Consider the following 22,174-nt stretch of genomic DNA (forward strand, 5'->3'; position numbering starts at 1 on the left):
ACGACAGCCGGAAGAAAGAATTCCTTCAATCCCGCGCATCCGCCATCTCGACGTCGGGTCGCCTCTCGTCGCAGGGACAAAAAGGGGGGAAAAGGGGGATATATACGCGTTTAATTCGCGAGAGGCGTGCGCCGCGCCCGGAAAATAGAGGCCAGAAACGGCTCGAGCTATTGCGCCACGGAACGAATGCTCCGCATTCTTATCTCGATTCCCGTTTCGCGGAAAATATCGTAAATTCTCAGACATTGAGCAACGCTTTCGAGCGAAGGACGTGTTCGCCCGTGCCTCCGCGCGCCTGGATAATTTCCCTTTCGACGCGGAAAACGCTGCGGCTGAAGTGAAACGCGCGTCACGTTTTGGTGTAACCGCTTGTTAGCTATCGATCGTCGCGAAGAAATCATTTATGAGCGCATAATTACGTTTAGAAGGTTTTTTTTTCATCGACATACGTTTTTACATTTATTGCACCCTTTTGCGATACGATTTCGTCGAAACGACTCTGTCAAAACTTAATCCTTCGAGGTTGTATCATTCGTGATGAACACCCATTGGCACCCTATTATACTTTCATGCAGCATATGCGACTGGTTATGGTTAGCCCATAAAAAGTTAACAAGATCGATCGAATAATATCGAAATCTGTCATTCCCCTGTTTATCGGAACGGCGACAGACGGTGGAATTGAAAATGCCTGGAGAACCAACCCCCAAGTGTCCTACGCTCCGCACTCCAACTGCACTCTCGCGACTCTTTAACGCTTTTTGACCTTCGATCGCATGAATTATGCACAGACCGTGAAATAAACGGGCCCACACACGTTTCAGTATCGCGTATAAAGATCGGTTTGTTGACTGGCCTCGTGAAACATGCACGCCCAGACGCTCGTCCTCCCCGCGCATTCTCGACCGTGAAAAGGGGAGATTTATTTCCGCTTCTTCGTTTCGAAATGGGAAACTCTCGTTACTTTGGGGGAGTCTTAAATAATCGCAACCAGGGGAGAGGTATTTTTTCGAAATCTGTCGCAGAACAGAGAATATATCGGTCCTTTATCGACATTACTCATCGAGTTGTTATTTGCAAGCGCAAGCAGCCTTTTAAGGACCCCCTTTATCTCGTGTTTTCAGATCCGGTGGATGGTTTACAAAATGCTCTACGCGCATATGGCGAAGTGCTCGAAATTACCGATAAGAACGATATCATTCGACGAGAGGTTTGATCGTAGCCAGCGATATTCGAAAATATTTTTAACTCCCTCCACCGCGCATAATATTTACGCGCGTATCCAAGATTCGTATATCCGTAGCGCTTTCAAGAACCACCGAACGCGGCATTAATATTTGTCGAGATTTAAATTAAAGCGTCGCGACAGAAAAGAGCCGCGGGGAACGGTTGGTTCGGATATCGAGCGGAAAATGAAATAAATGCTCGATGATGTTTTCCAGCCTCGAGAAACAGGCTCGAACACTCGATACACGGTTGACGAGATTAAATCGAGCCGGTGTAACAAAGTGGAACACGGGAAACGCGCGATGAATTATCGATAGGATTCAGTTATTTCTGGAAAATAATCCGCGAGATTTCGCAACTGATCGATTTCCCAAGCAGATTGCGCAACGCGCCTCTCGCACGTCTTATTCAACAGCCAAGAGAAAAGAATTCCGCTCGTTTGTATGCGTGCGGCTGTGAAAAACTGACCACCAACTGCGGTCGAGGCATCGACGTGGCAGGCCTTCTAAACACTTGCCAGTATCGTTCAAGTGGCGGCCGGTAGTCGGGTTGTTCCGAGTAAGATCAACCGAACTGGCTGTCCTCCGGAACTTCCCCCCCGTGGCCGCCATTGCGGCGAGGCTCGAGTCGTGCATACAAGCACCGAATGGGGCACCGTAATTTGCATTCTGCTAATTGAATGTTTCGTTCACAACTCCCTCAACTTTGTTACCGTGATGCTCTGCTAATTTAAATGGCATCTGGTTTGTGCAAATCGACTCGCGAACCGTTCTGCGAGTAACGAAACTGGAGGCGCGTCTATTCGACTAAACGCTGCGACAATTGTTCTAAATTCTTGGAATTGTAACGTTCGTTCCATTGCTAAATAGCATCGTAGAAGTAAAAAACAACCCCTGAAACCAGGCTCGAGGAACAACCTCTGAACGCGATCCGCGCGCATAATTTAACGTCAGCCAAATCCTCCAGCCAAAAGTCCACCGTGAATTCCCCCGGGAACCAGCAGAGGCTTCCGTTCTACCGGTACACAACGAGTTACACGCAAAATCGGATCCGGATCAATGGGATACCATAAAGACACGTCCGGGGAGGAAGCCTTATCTCTGGTCTCTGCGAATGAAATCCCATAGGAGGCGAGCACCGTCCATTACGCTAAGTTTTGCGAATCCAACATGGCTCCCGACTTTTTCCCTACCCTCTTCTTTCCTTCTCTTTTTTCTTTTCTTTTTTATCGCGTCGCTTTATCACGATGCCTTAGCCGCAATTTTCCAGCGCGTCGATAACGCTCGGTTTCTTTCTACCCCCGTCGCTCTCCCTTATTCTACTGCTCCTCGTCCCAGTTGGCGCTGAGAATCGTGGATCGTATCGGTGGTGTTATCAGGATTTATCGTCGAGCTCCGTTTGAGAGGAACCGACTCGTCGCGCGTTCCTGGAGACGCGACTACGTCACCGCGTCTCGCTCCAGTTGCATAGAACTGGCAACCTTTGGTACCCAGATGGTAGAAAGGATTGAAGATGTGTCTCGAGAATAACAGTCGCTTCGACCGTGGCATACATCTCGCGACGGAGCATGGGGTGAGCCTTGAAGTTGATGGTTTCGTGGACGGAACGCTTCGTAGATTTGTAAAAATATTTTTCGACATTCTTCTTTAGGGTAGGCCTTCAACAATAACAATATTCAAAGGCTGAAAATTGAGTAGATGTCGGGACATTTCTCTTCTAGCCTCTTTGCTAGATCGCTGCTTCGCTTTGCTCTTCCTCATAGTTACTAGATGCTATGTGCTGACGCGAACATTTTTTCGAATACACTGTCGCAATTGCGGTTTTACTGCGGTTTCATTAAGCGCAACGTCGACAAGTATAGATCGAGCCGCTTCTAAGTAGAACAAATATGCATTACGATTTGTATTTGATATAATTTTAAATGAGAAATTGTATAGGAGCGCAGGTATTTGTACGCGAGTTTCATGAGAAAAGTTCTAGTGTATCTTATCCGTAGAAACTACGATACGAGGGAGAGAGAGAGAGAGAGCAACGTCAGGTGCAGGGAATTGGAGCAAGTAGAATCTGCAGGCTGATAGGGAACGATCGAAGTGTTTGAGTTCGGTGTGGACACGGGAATTAAATTTGCCTTGTGTACGATATGTTACAATATTTGATATCGCAGGTGCCGTGTCAGATAAGATACGGGGACTGATGTCAGGTGTTTGCGCTTAAACAATCCGTGATACGTGTACGGCGAGCCCGTGGAGTGCTAAAGTACTTTAACGTTCTTCCACGAGTAAAGGATGTGACATGGAAATGGGCGGTATTTCAGCGTGCTCCACAAGTGTTTTCAAGGATCTTAACCTTAGCTTTTACCGCGATACTCTCCCTCTAAATGAAACAAAGCATGTACGCGTTCGTTCTACCATCGTGCAGATTCTTTTTACGAATTTAAAACAGCATACGTAGCTGTTCGAACTTTAAAATTGCAATAATTGCCTGCCCCTCGGGTCCTGCTTACACAATTAGCTCTCTTCAGAACCGTGGCTGCGTTGTTAACGTATCGTGACCATAGCCATTACGAATTTTATAGCGACTCGATCGTTCTCTCGTTACACACCAGATATGGTTCAGCCAGTTTTTGCTTACCGAAAGTGGTAGCAATTTACCTCCTAATCGCTGCTTTCAATTATATCCTCGTAATCTTAATCATAACCCACCGAACGTACCGATCGACTACCCCGATAGAAACCTCGAACGATCTTTTTATAACGTTCGCCCAAAGTCACGAACGAATAGAAACGGCAGGCTTTATTACCGCGCGTCGCTCGTTTTCGCCATTATCGTTAATGAATTTCCAATCAATTTCCCGAAATTGCTTCGACTCACCGCTGCAACCCCCTCAGCGCGTTGACCGCAATCTAATGCGACCGCCGCTCCTCAACGACCACACTTTTACCCCACCGCCCCGTTATCACGGTTACTGCCAACCTATTAACCCCATCACCGTAACCCCATAATTTCCGTATCGCGAGCCCTCGCTCCTTCGTCGCCAATCACCGCGGCCAACCAACTCTTTCGCCTTACGTTTCGCGCCCACGCACCACCGACTCAGAGGACTTCGAGGGCCCGTGGATTCGCTCGCCCGTTTACTCTCTCGACGGTGCGCTTAGCTTGGAGCGCGATACGAGCTCGCGTAACGAGAGTAGCGAGCCAAGCGTGGCTGGAAAAAGAGAGAACAGATTCGCCTTTTAACGAGTCCCGCGCGGCTTTGAGGGCGCCGCCTTTTAAGGGACGCAGCGAGCGTGCCCGTGTGTGCTCGTTGCATCAATTCGTCATAAGGAGGAGGTCAGAGGGGGAGATGATCTTACGGCGATGGCGTTTTTCTTTTCTCTCTTTTTTTTCTCTCTCTCTCAAGGATTTCTCGCTCTCGACGTAATTGCGTGTAGTGCTCGATGGGGAGAGGCAAGGAGGGCCGCGTTATCGTGGCTCCTTTTCAGATCGCCCCCTCAGGCTGCCACGCATACCACGCACCCAAAGACTTGTACAACGCACATGCGAGGGAGTGTGCAAGAACCTGGCTCCTTTTCTTCTTCCTCTTTTTTCTTTTTCTTTTTTTTTTTGCTTCTTATCGATTTCTCATTCGCGCGAGGCGAGGTTCGCTGGCCGGGGTTAAAAAGTTGGACACCACCCGCTGTAAACTGCGCGCACGGGGTATGTAAAAGATTGGCGAAAACTTTGAATATACGAGAGACGCGTGGAGGCGAATAAGGAAGCATAGGCGGTGTTGTGTACGAAATTGCTCGCCCTTCGAGGGACACGGATTCGTTTTTCTACCCCGTTCGCCCTCTGTCGCTGCGAAAGTTTCATTTCGACCCCGCGTACGCGGGCGAAAAACTAAACGAGCGAAACGGAAATTTGAAAACGTAAACTATTTCCTTATGTAAATGAAAATACGCGAGCCTCTCACTCGAACATCGCCCAACGCCCCTCTAATGCGCTTTTCATCCGCGTACGTGCGCGATCTGCACGCGCGTGCTCGCGTTCAGGGAACACGCGCGCGAGCTCGTAAAAGTTCGCCTGGCCCGAAGCGAACAAATGTACGAACCGTTCCGTACAGTTGTTTTTTAACAGCGGATCCAGCGCCAGGGGGTAGAAAACAGCGCGGGGCGAAGAGCGGGAATCCATTTTCGGATTTGTTTTCGACGATGCGTCTCGCTGGACCACGGTTCCAGCATTATATTTAGCGAGCCTCGCTTTTCTCTCTTTTCCTTTTCTATTTTTCTTTTTTTTTTTTTTTTGTTTTCGCTCGCTCGTTAATAATGGATCTCTCCCGCGAGACGTACCCGCGGAGCGTGCACGCGTGGGTGGTAACAGAGCTGGCGGATGATAAACGAAACGGGCGCGCGCGGCGCGGAAAATATGTTCGACGAAATTGGCAATCAGCTGGCGCCGTTTGAGTCCGCGGCCTCTCGGAGCCTGGTTAAAACCGTGGAAACGGTACGGATAGACGGAATTATTCAGAGAGCGCGCGTTAAATGTATGCACACCCTCGTAGACGCGTGTATACGCGCGCACTTTGCGGGCCGCGCGCGTTGTTCAGGTACGAGAATTCTCGCGAGCACCGAGGCTTATTTGCGAAACTTTGCGTTTCGCTCGCGAACGAGAGTTAATTTGGGTTAATAAGTTAACGGGGCACGTTCGTAGAAGAGCTGGCTGGTAATGCGAGCGGCTTTCGGCGGAAGTGGCCGCGGTGCCTGACCATGGACGCTTCGTTTCTACTTAGCGACTGATACTTTGGCTCTTCCCGCGAGAGTGGCTGCACGAGTTGTCGTCCACGTTACCTTCCAACGTTTCAACGTTGTTTTCTCACAGTCTGCGCGCGTTTCTACTCCCATGCGTAATCGTAGCGCGGCTGAAGTTTATTTTCCCGGCGCGTGCAATTACACGAACCGCGCGCCACCCCTCGAGTTACGAAAAACAATGGTGCACGGACTCGCTTAAACCGGACATCCTCCATAATCGTCGCCAGTGTGCCGCGTAAACGCGGGCTTTGACAATTTCCACGAGCGTAATTGGAACACGTACCAGAGACGGTTCGATGGGTTCGAGGGTGACTCGTAACGGAGCGGCGAAGGAGGACGCCGGAAACGCGGTGTACCGCGCGAAACAGTCGCGGGCGACCGTCACGCAGTGCCGTGTAAAATTAGTCGGGAAACTATGGAAATGTAGCTTGATCGATATCCGGCGGTTTGGATGGAGCACAGAGGAGAGAGCCACGACGACGACGACGACGACGACGGTGGAAGGATCATATTCAAACGGAAGTGTGGCTTACAGAAGGCAGTTTGGAATTTCATCCGTGTTCAGCGCCGGAAACTTGCCGCGCGCAGGGGAAACGCGGCTTAAATGTTCCCATTGTTCCGCCATTCAAACGTTGCAATTAGTTTCCCACGTATTTACACGGGCTTGCCCGGTGGTTCCATCGGGAGGAACTCTTTCGTCTTGCTCGCGTTGGAAAAGAAAAGAAAAGAAGGGAGTAGGGGAACGATGGTAGTAGTTTTTTCTGTGTGGGCCGTGGTGATCGAAAATGAAGAAGTGGATTAAGTAACGTAATTGATTGCTGGGTTATTTGCGCGGCGATGGAGGGTTAGAATTGTAGAAAATAAATCGTTTAAGTATTGCCTCTTTTCACGTTTGCGAACCAAGTTGAATCGATTGCTTTGCCACTATATCTTGATCAATAATTATTAGAATAAATGTAATGTAGAAATCGTAGAGTTTTACAAATTGTCAGCTGATTTGTGCTCGAAGTAACGATGACATAAACTGTTGACGCAATTTCTTATGCTCGACACGTTGAAGAAACGATGGCTCATTGATTAATCACGTGGCCAAGTATGTATATTACAGGCAGTTTGTTTAAAGAACACGATAAGTATACGTCATTCGATGATCGTTCAAGAAAAAAACGGTCTTGAACTCGATAGGAAGACAACGTGCACAGTGTCGAAGTTTCGTCAACCGTAAGACACCTGATAACAGACGAGAAAAACCAACCCTTCCGCGCGATCGTTCTTTCCATCCCTCTCGTGGAATAATCAGGATATCTTGCTAAAATTTCGCGAACTCCTCCGCTCGAATATCATTTTAATTAACCATTTAAATTCGGGGCATGTGAATAGTGCCAGCTACGGGCAAACATTAACATATTCAATCTCGGAACACATAATTACAAGGAATAAATTCCGCGTCGCCGTTAAGAGTTTGAAATCCCGGTGGTTCTCAGCGTTTCGTGTATTTCCCCGAATAATTGCCTTCCCCTTTCCGCGCAACTCTCCCGTTGCTGCTAGCTTGACTTCATAACGCTCGTGGCTCGCGTTTTAATAACAAGATCGAATCTCTTACTCACCCTCCTCGTCCCTCTTTCTCTCTCTCTTTCTATCTCGTCGTCTCACCGGATGTATCTTACGAATGCACTTACCGGGTGTACCGTGTATTTTGATACGCTTGTTTGCATCGCCCCTGCTCGGTGGAATTCTCAATTTAACTCGACGGACGCTGCCAGACGTTCATGAACACCCCGCTATCGCATTCCTCAAACGATGAACCACCACCGTCCCTCCAGTTGCGCGATGGCGCGTCGCGTGTATATTTCGTAGCCTCGTCGAAAGTAACGTCAGGTTCACGGTCGCGTTATTGCGAATCTCGTGGCACTCGATACAAGTTACGAGCAATGGGAAAGTAGCGACGATGAAACCGTTGAGTAGTTTGAAACGAGGTGCACCGCAGGGGAGGATGTTCAACTGATTAGTTTGTAACGATAATATTCCGTAGCTTTGTCGAATTTCTGGGTGCACCTCGAAACACGCGGATGGCAAAAAACCATCGCATCGGTGTTACAAATTCCGGGGCGTTCAATTAAATTCAAATAAAATTCAATACAAGTGCATTGATATTCCGAAACAGCGTCTCCAAATGAAATATTGGAGAGGCAGCTGTCGAAGCAGATCCGTGCTGCTGGATTGTGATTAAACCCTGATGAAATCGTGGAAACCCGCGGCGTCGCACGAATCAAAACGTCGTCCCCTCGATCAAAGGAAGCACGGCCACACAAAGGTAACAAGGAAGCCTTCCAAATCCCGAATACGCGTCGCGATGGAAAGGCACACCGTGGAGAGACACCGATAAAAACTTCTCTCCCGGCGATACACTCCTCGTTGGAGATAAGCTGCTTCTAATTAAATGTTGCGCGGGAAGGCTTCCACTGAATTTCCTCCCTTGTCTCCGACCTCCGTCCCACCCGTTTCAACCCTCTTCGCGCACGTTTTCGCGTGGATCAAAGCTAAACCAGAACAAGAGCGTATAATAAATCATGGTGGTTGAAAATCGACGGCTGGCTAACGAACGGTGGATTTATTCTTTCGACGAGATCCCTGGTGCCTTGTAAAAGAGTGGTACACTTATAAAGAAGTGTTAGAAATTTAATTCTTTTAATTTCAATTACCTTCGTTTGATGCTTGAAATGCTGAATTAATCGCAAGTGGAATTCATTATCTTCCCGTGGCACTGCGTCATCCAAATTTCCTCGGTAGAAGCACGTTTCAGTGCCACGCAGAAGGCCACTTTTAGACGGAAACCTTGTGGTCGAATTGTTCGTTTCTAGTGGCTTCGCCAAGCCACGTGCCAACTGTTCACACGGAACTTGCTTCCGTTCATCTTTCACCTTGTGGCTTCCACGCTTTTATCTAGAACCATGGCCGTGAAGTAACTGCGTCACGTTTAATCTCAATGTAACGTAACTCCTCACCTTATTCCCTCGATTATTCCAATCTCTAACAATCAAAAGAGAAATGTTTTTTTCATTCAGAATTCTCTACGATCATTGCAATCGTAATTCCCCAAAATGTTCGCGAAAACAGTAGCAGTTTCGGTTCTCAAAATGGACCCAACCGTTCGCATACACCCCGTTAAATCTCTCCGCTAATACCCCTGGCCATAACTCACCACTAACTCCGGTAACCAACGTTCTAACAACCGTACACCACTCGTCACCCACTCAGACGCTCGTCTTACCCAGAGAATCGAACGTGTATCCAGTTCCATCCTCCAACCGGTCCGTCAGCCGTACTTGTCATTCACACCCAGACACGGCGAGGGAAATTCATGCACCCTCCGGCCCACCCGGCTCGCAACTCGATCCTAATGAAATTCCGTGCTTGGCCCATTTGCTTAATTGCTATTAATAACGGAACACCTTTCCCCGGCCAGCGAACCGTACCAGAGGCGGATAATCCGCGTATGCCCCCGGCCGCCCGTCCGTTTACAAGTTTCTTCGACTCCTCGCGGCACCCTTTCGCCTCTACCGCGACGGTGCTGGCTTCCGTTATTGGCGCGCGCGCGATTTCGATTCACGGAGCCTAGCCGCAGTCCCTCGACCACTTCATTATCCCGGCGCCGTTTATATCGAGCTACTTAATCGCGAGAGTTTGTCGACAAGATTACAACGAAACGATCCACCCGGCCGCCCCTGGCCGCGCCTTAATCGAGAAACTTTCTCCGGGCAGAGGGCGGATAGGGGTGGGCTGGCTAGAACGGTCCGGCTGGTAGGTGCGCCAGAAGACCCTCCTGGACGTCTTTTCACCGTCGATTCGACGTATCGGTTTCGAATCCAATCTTCCGTTCACGACTCCTTTGTCCCCGCGGAAAGGGACGGTATATCGCGTCCCTCCTCCCCCTTTACGACGGGGCTTTGTCCTACGAACGGCCGATCGATTTAAATGCAGCGGGGCGGCTCGATTATCCGGGGATGTGCTCCAAGTTCCGATTACGAACGGCTCTTTCCACCTCTCGGTCGTGTGTGTCGGCAGGTGGATGAGGCAGCAGGAAGTTCTCGAGGAGCGTAGTTCGGGGCAAATGACGTGTGAGGAGTTCGAGGGTGTTGAATCAGTTCGGTTTACGCGCCGGAAGACGTCGGGTAAGCGGTGGTTTCATGCGGAAGAAAAGGAATTGATTTCCAGCGTGGAAAGCTTGTTAGGTTTCCCCTCTGCTGGATTGAACCGTTTTATCATAGCGTTATCGATGAGTTGATGTTCTCGCGCGTCTCAGGTTTTTGTTGCTCGTCGATAATTGCGCTATGGTTGATTAATGTGTCTCTAAAATCGATCTATTGTCCGAGAATATTGATTGGGAATAAAATAAATAATAAAGTCTGTTATGAGGATGGTGTGTGAGATAATATATGGACGATAGAAAATTGTCGAATTATGGGAAGATGGATTGTCGATACCTGAGACATTAATCAAGTTAAAAATTAACACCAGAAACTGCACAGTTGTTTGTACTCGTTACACGTAGTATTACGTTGCTCGAAAACAACAGGATTCCTTTCGCTAATAAATTTCATGCTGCACGCGTGGCTGTTCAATTAATTCCTGCAGTCTATACCAGTGCACATTTCGACGTGAAAAAAAAAAAAAAAAAAAAGGAAAAGAATGACCGAACCATATTTTGTTTCACCGATCCGCGCGTCAATTTGTTTCTCCCGTTTCCAATTGGGCAAAATGGATTGAATCAAAACGAAATTCGCGATCCACGCGCAACTATGCTACCATGTTCGATCGCAAAAATATAAAACCTAAATCTGGTGTTAGGAGATTATACAATTTTCAAATATTTTAGCCATTTGTATAAGATACCAATTCTGAACAAATCACGAACTGGTGCTTACCATCATACGAATTCAATATCTTTTAGAATTATCCTCTCCTCCTCGTAAGATGAGAGATTAAATAACGTGAGAGTACAAATAAAAAAATCTGACAAACGATCAAGAAGATAGCGAGAACATTCGATCCACAATAAACTATGCGAGATAGGAAACGGACTCTTTTCACGGGCGGAGGGAGCTGAATTTCCAATCGCGCTTTGAGTTCAATTTTGGATTTCAAGCTTCTCGTGTTCCCCGATCTCCAGTTTCCGTTGCACGCGTTTCTGCATCCTCTCCCTCTCTCTGTTTCGCTATTTCCTAAACTGTCCACGCTATACGCTCAAGTCCATTTCAATGTCCGTTCCACGCGAAAACTAGTGCCGGGTTTCCACGCGCAAAGATTGCCGCCATTTATCTTGCATTGGAAAACATGTCAATTCGACTAGCGCCGCATGATTGGCAACACCATGATTGCGCCAGCGAAATGGAGAACAGGTGTGTACTCTTTGAGGTCATCAATTTGGCACACTACGCGCGCCAACGAATCGTGCGCGTGGAAACCTGGCTTTATGAGAACACGTCGGTTCAATTGACATCGCGTGATTGCTACCACTAATCACTCTGTCAGCGAAGTAAAAGATGGAAATGTACCTTTTATCGCCGTATTTCTGACGTGTCAACGGCTTTATGGAAACGTATCGAAGCAATCGACGACGCGTGATTGATATCGTTGCGCCAGCTAGAGGAAGAACAGCTACGGATATCGTTTAGCGTCGTTAAATTCATGGCAGCGAACACTGCGCGTGGAAATCAGGCTTAACGATCGCCAACGAGAGCAACTCCGACTGGAAGGTTTCTCGATACGGCTGGAAATTTGCGTCAAGTAGCTACATCCGAAAATTTCGTATGCCCCTACGAGGTGCCACTCGTTTTTCACCCTTACCCGGCCAATTCGATATCGGAATTTGATCAAATCCTCTCTAGCCTTCTCCGTCCCTCTTCGCCATTCGTCTGCCACCCTTCGCGATTCCAGACCCTCCTAGATCGAATTCTTCCAGCTCGAGTGACATGTCGCCGAGTTTACTCTGCCCTAACCCCCGCTGCGTCGCGTATACAGCGCGTTGCGTAAGTAACGAACCCATAGGCGGCCGTGCGCCCAGTGTACACGCGTACACGGCTGTTTGGGGTGCGGTCCACGGGGTATTTGATGCGTGGGTTAAGGTAATAGCGACCTACCAGAACCGGGAAAGGAGCAGGGAAACTTGGAGTTGTACAGTACCGCGCAAAAGTCGAGGTTTCATCGGTAAAAGTATATCTTGGTACCTCTTAGGGGATGACTTTGGTTATATTTTGTCTCCCTTACGAGATTCCAAATCGATGGACGACAGATATCCTAGTAACTAAAAGAAATAGAGACCCTTCGTAATGCGGAGGCTGAGTTACTTGGAGAACATCGTTACAGACTGCGATCGTTAGCCACGTCAACAGCACGTGAGCTAATAAAAAGTCAGGTAACCTCGTATTTTCGACCTGTACTGTATGCATCCGGGGATAGTAAAGGGGGCGGTGGCGGATCCATTGAATGGCCCCTCGGGTGGCTGTGCCAACAAACCCTAACTAACGTAAATAAGATGTCGTAGAAGGGCGGCACTCTCTGTTTCTACCGTCTTGTCCCTTTATCTTCCGCCGTCCGGACCCTTCCTATCCCTTTATCTCTCTCCATCAGGCCTCCACCTCGGCCCATTTTCGTTCTCTCCCGTTTCACTGATCCCCGCCGCCATTCTGCGAGCCGTCCTCCGCAACCCTCGTACGTGCGCGAGTCCGATGAGACCAGGGCGGCGACCGGGGGAAGGCCAATTACCGGATTTTTCTCCGCGAAGATCGGCTCTCCACGTGCAAGAATAACAGGAACTCGTGGCGATCGATTCGCGGATCCTTTTGCGGAAAGCTGCTGTCTCATTGTAAATACGCGACGGGGGGTGTGGGCTCGCGCACGCGAGAGAGGGTGATGAGTCGGGCGAATTTGTAAAACGATTATGGGAGATCCGTTCGAGTGGATCCACGGTGGGCTTTGTGCGCGGATTCGGTCGACGCTCGTTGAATGAGTTTCGTATAACATCATAATGATCGGGGGCGCCGCGATGAGTAGGCGGTTCCTTCCTTTTCGGAGCCCTTCCTTCCTATCCCCCGTTATGACGTAACCGGTGACGTGTTTCGCAGCGTTATAAATTATGGCGCAGTTTTTGGGCTCGATCACGACGGCTATTGTTGTCGGAGGGAACACGAGAGGACATTAACGGCGCGCGATATCGCGATGGATGGTTAAGAGAAGGGGTTAACTACGATTCTTACACGATGGGGTCGTTTCGCGTTTTTTTTTTTTTTTCGTAGGAATTTTTAGAGGTTGTAGTACGAGGAGCGATTATGAATTCAGTGTGCTCGGAAGTTGGTTGACGTTAAGTAGAAACTGCGAGATGCAGATGCACAACGGAAACTGTTAAGCGCAGAGTGGAAGACCTTGCTTCCCCGCCATATAAATTGGAACTTAAGAAGACGCTCGCGTAATGTCGCGTCATTTTACAAGCTCAAGCTGGAAACCTTACTGCGAGTTATTTAAACCGTGAAAACGATAGTTGCCACGCGGAATACGTGATACCATCGATTTTAGTCGCACAATGCGCAGCTTTGAAAAAGCGAGCTAGACTCGACGCGAACGACTCGATCGTCCGTAGAAATTTACGAATTTCAAATTAAAACTTTGAACGGCAACACGGTTATTCTATTAAAAACGGAACGCCCCGGTCCACCCGCGAGCAACGAAGAGCTAACGATAATTGATAGCGTTTAGAACGCGAGGCTCATCAAGGCAGAACCACGGTACCAACCGGAAATTTCGTTAAATCACGAGATAATGGAACAACGATAATGGCCATTCCATGGTCGGTAGCCAAGCCAACCAGGCGATCGTTACCCACGGAGCATCTCGTTTATATAATATGATATAATCTGCACGTCTGCTCTCGCATAGTCTTATTAGTAATGCCCAAGACGTAGCCCTCGAATGACTGCAGGAAAATCCCTTCGTTTTCGCCCACCATCGCCGTCCTCGTTTCCCCGTCCCCTTTGACTAAGCGATCCGGAAATGATGAATTCGCGAGCCTTATCGCGACTGCGCGGCGTTGTTTCCCGGACGACTTCAACAAATAAGCTGTCCCGCGCCAGGATATTTCTCCGGGGGTCGGGTATCCTCGTAATCCTTGTAGCGGAGCCAGGACGGCTCCCTTCGACGATTGCTGAACTTCTTATCAGGGGACGGGGAGGCCACGGGACCTAAAATTGGACTTTCCGTTTGAATCATCTTCCACCGTGCTCTCCGAGACGTTCCACGAATTACGTACCGTCTGGTTCACTCGTTAACTACGCAGCCTCTCGTACGCAATAATTCCGTCAAAGGGAGCAAGAATTGTAAATTCACAAATTGTTATCTTTCCCCGCGAAGCGACCAATCTTCGTCTGAAACGACTTATTGCACAAGCCTCGCCCTTTATCGCCCACCCTATCGGGCACACATCCATCACTACCCTTAAACGATTATTAAAAGTTCGCCCCGCAGCTCCTTACGCAACCCTCCATTCTCTCTCCACCGAGAAGACGCTAAATTGACGCGCGACAGAAAGAACCTCGGAAGTCCTCTTTCGAGTATTTTGCACAGACCCCACGGCCAGGCACGTCTTCAAACTTTTTCCCGTTCCTCCGCGTCTTCGCGCGCGGCGGTTCGCAAGTCGCGTCTAGTAAGTTCCGATACTCAGCAACAAGATTCGAGCACCCAACGCATCCCCTGGCTCAATTAAAGAAGTTTCGCGGCAGACGTCGTTACTCCACGGCGGCGCGACGCGGCGTCTCCGCGTCCTTGCTCGAATCGGGGACCGGAAACTGCGCGCACCTCGCTCGTCTTCCCCTTCAATTTCGTCGAGCGACGCACGCCGCGTCTCGTTCGAACCGCGCGTGTCCTCGCTGTTCTCTCCTCCATTAAATTAATTGCCGCATCGCAATTTCGCCCGGGCGAATATTTGCTACGCGCGGCGGGATCGCTGGTCCCACGCGAGCTACGGGTGTAAACCGAGAGCGACTAGCTGTTCTCTTTTTTGTCTCTGGGCTTTTTTTTTCGTTCGTTCTTTACCCCCGTTCGAGGCTGGCTTCCATTTGACACAGTTTCAATTTTCGTAACGCGGCTGAGTTACGTCAGCGGCGATCCGCGTCACACGCGGCACGACAGGAGGGCCGGATGGACAGATGCTCGCGGTTTTTATTTCGGAGAACTGCCGTGCCACTCTGCGCCGATTGTTACAGGGGAATCAATTGTTCAAGAGGATGCTGGCATTGTTTTTTTTTTCTTTTTTTTTTTGACGTCAGCTGCGAATTTTGGTTGGCCCGCGAGAACTGTATCGAAGCTGTCCTGTTGTTCAACTCGATTCTTTGTCCAGCAACGCGGACGTAACGGAATAACCGTGTACCGCGTTCGCATTGCAACAGAGTTTCTTCTTTGCCTGAAGGGATTAAAAGTGGTTTACGAATTCCCGTGTATGCAGCACCTCCCAGGTATTTGGGAAAACGAAAAATTGGTTGGTAAACCGTTTTAGACGAACAGCTTAAAATAGACGTAGATTAAAAAACAGACGTGATTATAAATCCGTGGAACTCTGTCATAAATTCGCTATCAGCGGAAGATGAATTTTTGAGACAGGAAACCTAGTTCCAAAAGCTAAAACTACGTTCAAATATAATATTTCCTGTCTAAATGTCAACCAGAAATCGTGGCAATCGCCTGAAACTAGGAAATTCGTACATTCCTGACGCGATACGAATTTCATGTGCAACGATGCGCGAATTGTCGCCGATTCTTCAGCGAGTACCACGGTCTCGGGACGTTTCCTAGTTAGGCCAATTCCGTACTTTCGCTCGGCACGATTAATTAGCTTAATTCTGGCTTCCTGTTGTGCGTACCGGCGGGGCACCCATGGCTCGTTGCGTGTCGCGCGGGCATAACCGGCCGCATTCCGGCGTCATAGTTAACGCGCGCATGTCGTCGTAAAAGCACTCGTGGCATCCGCCACGGCGACGCGAGAGGATGACCGCCGCCGAGACGTCGATCTGCATTTCCGTGCTGTGCGTCTACGTGCTGAGGGCAACGCCGCCGTCGCCGCAGCCACCCCACGCGATCGACCGTTTGGGTAAGAGGAGCCTCGCCGCGATCGTTCGATTCGTAGCGGGTCGTCGCGTAACGACCCGTGGATCGTTACTTCTGACCGTTCACCGATGGAACGTGGAAATTTTCAGTTTTACTGTGGTCGTTCTCCGTTTAATTTAATGCTCGTTTCATTGATATTTCTGTGAAATTCATCCGAGTGATTTGAAATTCATTTCCGATCGTGCTGGGGGTTTGTAGGCGGTATATGACCGCATGATCAGTTTTAGATGATGGTCGTTTGAAATCTGATATTATCAGGATTTTTTAAATATTATTTTTCTGTAATCTTTGAAGCGAACTCTTGCCGTCTACTCATTATAAGTACACTTACGTATAATTAGCATGTACTTGTTTCTCGTGCCTATATTTCCTTCGGGGGAACTTGCCGCGGAACTCTGTCACAACTCTGTCCAAATATTAAGCCATCATTTACCGTCCTTTGAGAACTTTCCGAAGCGAGCATAACTTAAATGAAGACGTATGCACCGAGTCTGGCGCAAGTCAGCCGACGGTCTGGTGGTTCCTTTTCTAAATTCCGGGAACGCCGCGAGTGTGTCGTGTCTCGTTCGAGTAAGTCGCTAGTCGCTGATGGCGTGTCGCGAATAGCTCGAATCGCTGCGATTAAGGGTTTGCGACGTTGGCAACACATATGACTCACTGTACGCGCACACGCGCGTACAACAGTCGTATGACAGTTAGACCGCTATCTCGTGGAACTGCGACGTGAGTCAGAGACAATTTCCTTCTACCCTTGCGCGTATCGTCCCTCACCCCTTGCAACCCCTTTTCCTGCATTATTCCACTTGTCTTCGGAATTGTAACCCCCTCGATGCGTTTCCGCGTACTCTGTCTTCTGCCGCTCTTGAAATAATAAATTTAATGGCGAGACGATTGAACGCTGACGTGGTGCTGTTTCACCGCGATGATAGATGCGACGTTACATATATATATATTACAGGTTGGAATCACTTTGCATGCATCGCCCGTTCCGTGCATTAATGTTTCGCGAAAGAACCGGGCGTCGTGCCGCGATATTAAATGCTAGTACAGAAACCGGACTTGACTGATGATACTTTTTTTCCGGTGTACATCGCGCACGGTGCTCTAAAAAGTAGTCGTAAACCACAGACAATTTTTTCCGCCCGCCACCACCCACCCCCTCCCCCGTGGTCGCTCTTTGTCCTTTCTGTTTGCGCGCATTTTTCTGTGTCAATTTGCGCCAGTTTTTACGCGTTCTCGCCCTCCGCTGCGTTTCTCCGCTTTTGCCTCGTCCCGGAAACCCACCGCGATACGTTTCAACAAACGTTTTACGACCGCAAAAGAAACGCAGCTATGTATGTCGTAACATCATAAATTCAAAGCCAAGGTACGCGTTGCACGTCTCAATGAAGAATGATTTTTACTACCTTCGAAGGAAATTTATGTTAACCTTAGAAGCATCGAGTAATACATGACTGCACTAGCGTTCATTGCTTTTTCATTCTTAACCGTTGAAATATAGCATCGAAAATCGCGACGTCGCTGCTCCAACGAAACGAAACCCTTCTACATGACCGAACGAACATCGAAAACAGGCTCCTATCACGCGAATGACAACGCGTAATCATCGTCCGGACATAAGGGTGGCCCTGCGTGCACGCGTCACCTTCGAGGTGTCCGCGAGAGTCGCTGCCAATTGCCAACGACTCGCGTGTAATCGCGTGCAATCGAGCCCTGGCGCGCGATTAAACCAGCGTGCCCAGAAGTATTTAGGGCCCTTCTCTCGAGAAATTACCGGGCACCCTTCTCTCTCCCACGAGCGAAACGTCGGCGTAACAAGTGCTCACATCTCGATTCTGCTTACAGCTTACGCGAACCAGGCCTCCCTGGAGATCCTGCCGAACGGGGATACCCAGACGAAGGCGATCGGGTCCAGTATCATCCTGACGTGCAAGCCGAAGGTCGACGACACGAAGCTGATCGAGAACATGCAATGGCTCGATCCGCACAATCGTGCGATCGAGTCGTTGGGGTAAGTGGACCAGTCGAAGCGAGGAAAACGTACATCTACGTAGAACTTAACCGTGCGAGTTTAGTGTAAACTCCGCTGCGTAACTTTTTGGACCCATTTTGGCTCCTTTCTTCTCTCGTGTATTCTCGTCCCGTGGTAATAGAACAGACATCGATTTGTAGAGAATGTACGATTGTATAAGAGTAATTTTTACAATGAGTTGGATGAAATTCAGTGGTGTATGTATTATTTGAAAGATTATCTTTAGGTGTCTCCGGGTAGATCTGACTTCTAACCTAGATATTTCTGGATTTGCATTCGGCTCTAATTAGTTCTAATTCAGTATGCGAAAACCAGACAGCCGAATAAGAGAAAAGTTCGAAGTGAAATGAAAAATTTATTTATGCGCTCGAGCATTCTGCCGCGCGACATCCGCTCGTGTCTTCGACGGTGCTCTTTTACGCGTGGCATTATTTTTTCAAACCGACAGCCTGCGAACGCATCGACGCGGTGTAACAACGCCGCGTCGATTTATTAAATCCAATAGATTCAGAAAAATACGACGGCCAGTTTTAACGTCATAATTCAACACCGTCGCGAAACGAGGGAACAGAAGGAAGAAGGGGTGAAAAAAATATCGCGACAGCGCGAACAAACGTTTGTCACGCCGGGCGAGGATATACGAGCAGGAGAAGTACACGCTTTTGAGCTTTTTGAGACAACCGAGCCACTTTTAGCGAATAATTAAAACGAGAGACGTGTAATGGGTGCGGCGTAATTCACGGCGCGCAACTAAGCGCAATCATTCATTTTCTCTAAATTATTTCGAATTGCGCTACGGCGAAAATTTATTTATCGCGCGCTTATCTTTCTGCAACGCTTCAGAGTAACCGGATAAATTGAATTTTCCTGGACACGTTATCCGCGCATTACGCCCCACCCCGACCACGCTGAACTAACGTAACTCACTTTCTTTTTTTTTTACAATTTTTTTTTCCTTGAACTATGTACACGAATAGCAAGAAAAATGTTACACCAGCGACATTCAGCACTAATTTTAACGAATTTCTGTCACTTGTTTTGCACACAGACTCGTCGTCTTGCCGATCGGAAGGCGAGTATACAAAACTCCATTCAAGACTTTTACACGTAACCCCGTAGTGTCGTGCCAGTTCCCTCTGTTTTGCGATGATCGTACCCCAAACACGTATATATATATACGCACACACATACACACACATGTACATCTATAGAGTTACTTTAGAGTTCCCCCTCACCAAACTTAGAAGACGCTGTCCTTCTTCGTTTTACCCGAAACGTCACACAGCCATACACACGTACCGCCACGGAAACGCGCACACCACCCCGGCGTCACCTTCCAGGCCATCCCCACGCGGCTGATTTACGTCGACCACAGCCCTAGTACGGAGCTCTTAATTGCTGCAGGTCCGCCCGATTGTTCCGCGAGCTAAGCGTTGCTCATTAAGCTGTTCAGGAAAGTTTTCCGCCTTCCGCGGCCAAACTGACTTCCTTGTATTTGAACGCCTAGACGGAGGGGTGGAACGCCGCGACCCCTGTGTACCCTCGTTGGCGATGCAAGAAAATCCGCGGGCCAAACTAGACGCTTTAAACGATGCTCGTCCCGCGTTATGGAGGCGTGTTATTCAATGACAACAACACCGGCCACCTGAGCAATTAAACGGCCCCGTCATGCGGCTCTCTTTGCCGCGTGCGGTTTGCCGCCCTCGGTGCTGTTCGAAAGCTAGAGCGCTGGAAGGGTAGGAGTTCGCCCTTTGACTGTGGTTCGCGCCTCTAAAGTCGATGACACGTAAGCTGCAATCTTGCTAAAACGAGTTTCGTTCAACCGATAGCGCGTGCGATGCGTATCGATTGGAAAGAGTTCTTCGAGTAGAAAAGGGGGTGGATCGAGGGCTCGAGCGACCGATTGATCTCGAGCTGTACAGGCGCTTCGTCGCCGCGTACGCAAACAATTAATTGTCGCAGACAAGAGGAGCGACTGGCGACTTCCATTCCCAGTGTTCAGCCCAGGAACAGCACTGGCTCGAATCAAACCATCCGCTCTCTCCAACCATCGCCTGAACCATTCGTTTCGTCGACTCCACCGTCTCGCTCGCGTGTACATACCGAGCAAAGCGTTCACCCGCCGCGGCGATATCGCGAGGCTCGATCCCCGTCGCTAAATAATGTGTCGCCGCGCGCGTCTTGCAAATATTGAACATCGCGATCAAACAATCCGACGAGCGCCAGCCACTCGGTAACTGATTCGTCGGATCGCGTGTTTGCCGATTACGCGGACCCCACTACGATTTGCATAATTATGTCCGCTCGCCGCGGCGTGTAATGGCCGATAAATTCAGCGCGGGACACGCGTGTACCGGCAAACGGGAACCGTTTCATTAATCGTACCTTCCACGGCCCGTGTTCCCGATTAGGCAAGAAGAAAGGGTATTATTGCATAATCGCCTGGGCTATCTGTTCGATCGCACGCCACGTCCATCGTCTCGTCTCGTTTCGTTCCCTTCGCGCGGCGTTCGCTCCGCGCGAGCCTTGTTTCTTTTCCGCGCGTTCGACGTGCCCTTTGTTGGCCCGTGGTAATCGCGGCTCGATCTTTTTCTGGTCAAAAACGATTACCCAGGTCTCGTTTTAGTTAGCCTCGCGCTCTGCCTCTCGTGGGAAGACGCGCTCGAACTGGGTTAAACGGGATACGCGCAGCTGATCGTCGTTGGCTAATACTACCTACGCCGCGCAGGTGACGCGCGTGCACCACGCTCTACGCTTCTGACGGGTTCATTTTGTGAAACGCGTTTCTGGGCTGGTCACAGTCGTTACGCAAAGCGAGGCTGCGGGGGATCGATAATATTAATCAATCTTGCTCGACAGTAATATCGAATCCGGGTCAATGCTTCCACCCCATCGTTCAATATCGACTGCACGCGAGCAATAATAATGTCAATGTTTGTTGGTGTTGGCGATGTTATTGATCGCGCGGGGGACGATTAAAGGATTATTAATTTCCCGGGGTAATTGATCTTCGGTGGCTGGCACGTAATTATCCGCGATGCGGGAATCTTTTCCGTCGAACGAGTTACACGGTTTTTGCGAGGGGCCATTGTTCGGTTTACTATAAATTCCAAATTATCTGAAGCTAATCTAAATCGTTTTCGCGATGTCACGCGCGCAAATTTAACCACGTTCTTCAAAAGAAAAAAGAAAAAAAAATAAGGAGAAAACGAAGCGAAACATGACTTCATCCATGAGTAACGCCTCGAGCAAAGAGCCAGCAATTGGTTAATCACACCTGGACCTCGAGCACGCTCAAGCCTCACCTAACCCAACGATCGACCCGCATTTATTTAAACTTCGTTCTTTTCACCCGTGGCCAAAGCCAGTGCGGCCGATCTATCGTGTTCCTCGATCGAAAGGGTTCATTAAAGCGTATCTCTGCTGACGTGGCCGCGTTCGAATTCGCATCGGAACTATTCATTACGACGCGATTCAGCATCTCTCCGCGCCGCAGGGCCTTATCTGCGCCCCGTACCCTGTCATGCGGTGTTGTTTAATTGTGTGAATCGATGTGAATGCGTCTCGTTTGTACGTGCCGGTTTTCACCAGCGCGGCAGGGAACGTCCGCGACACGAACGACGCAGAAATTGCCGGCTGTCCGCGTCCGCCGACTTAGGGTTGGTTCCCAGTCGGAACCGGAGCCTTTCCGCCTCTCGACGGTCCTTCGACTCGACGTATCCGGCTCTTACGTCGAATTAAGGTCGATCGATTTGCGAGCGAGCGATCGATCGACGAATTTCGACGCGCGCCACTCTGTTTCAAACGCGTGTACAAACAACCCCGCAACCACCCGCCATGCACACCCCGAGCCCTCTCTAACGATATTTCACCGATATCGGCTCGGTGTTTCGTGTTAGAATACGGATTAGGTGTTTTGCGGACGATTTATGGGGCCTGGGATGCGCCCCGAATATTCGTCCGGCGATATCCCTGG

The 22,174-nt window shown here is 49.3% G+C and overlaps 1 protein-coding gene across 3 annotated transcripts in view; it reads left to right on the forward strand.

The window, feature by feature from the left end:
- Positions 1 to 22,174, forward strand: part of Fas2 (neural cell adhesion molecule fasciclin 2) — a 115,021-nt gene that overhangs the window by 73,127 nt on the left and 19,720 nt on the right. For all 3 annotated transcript variants that reach the window (XM_076896768.1, XM_076896769.1, XM_076896767.1), the window contains exon 2: positions 18,012 to 18,177. In XM_076896768.1, coding sequence (XP_076752883.1) covers positions 18,012 to 18,177 — 166 coding nt within the window. The remainder of the gene's footprint in view (positions 1 to 18,011; positions 18,178 to 22,174) is intronic.

This window comes from Xylocopa sonorina, chromosome 6, assembly GCF_050948175.1.
Source record: "Xylocopa sonorina isolate GNS202 chromosome 6, iyXylSono1_principal, whole genome shotgun sequence".
Lineage (NCBI taxonomy): Eukaryota > Metazoa > Arthropoda > Insecta > Hymenoptera > Apidae > Xylocopa > Xylocopa sonorina.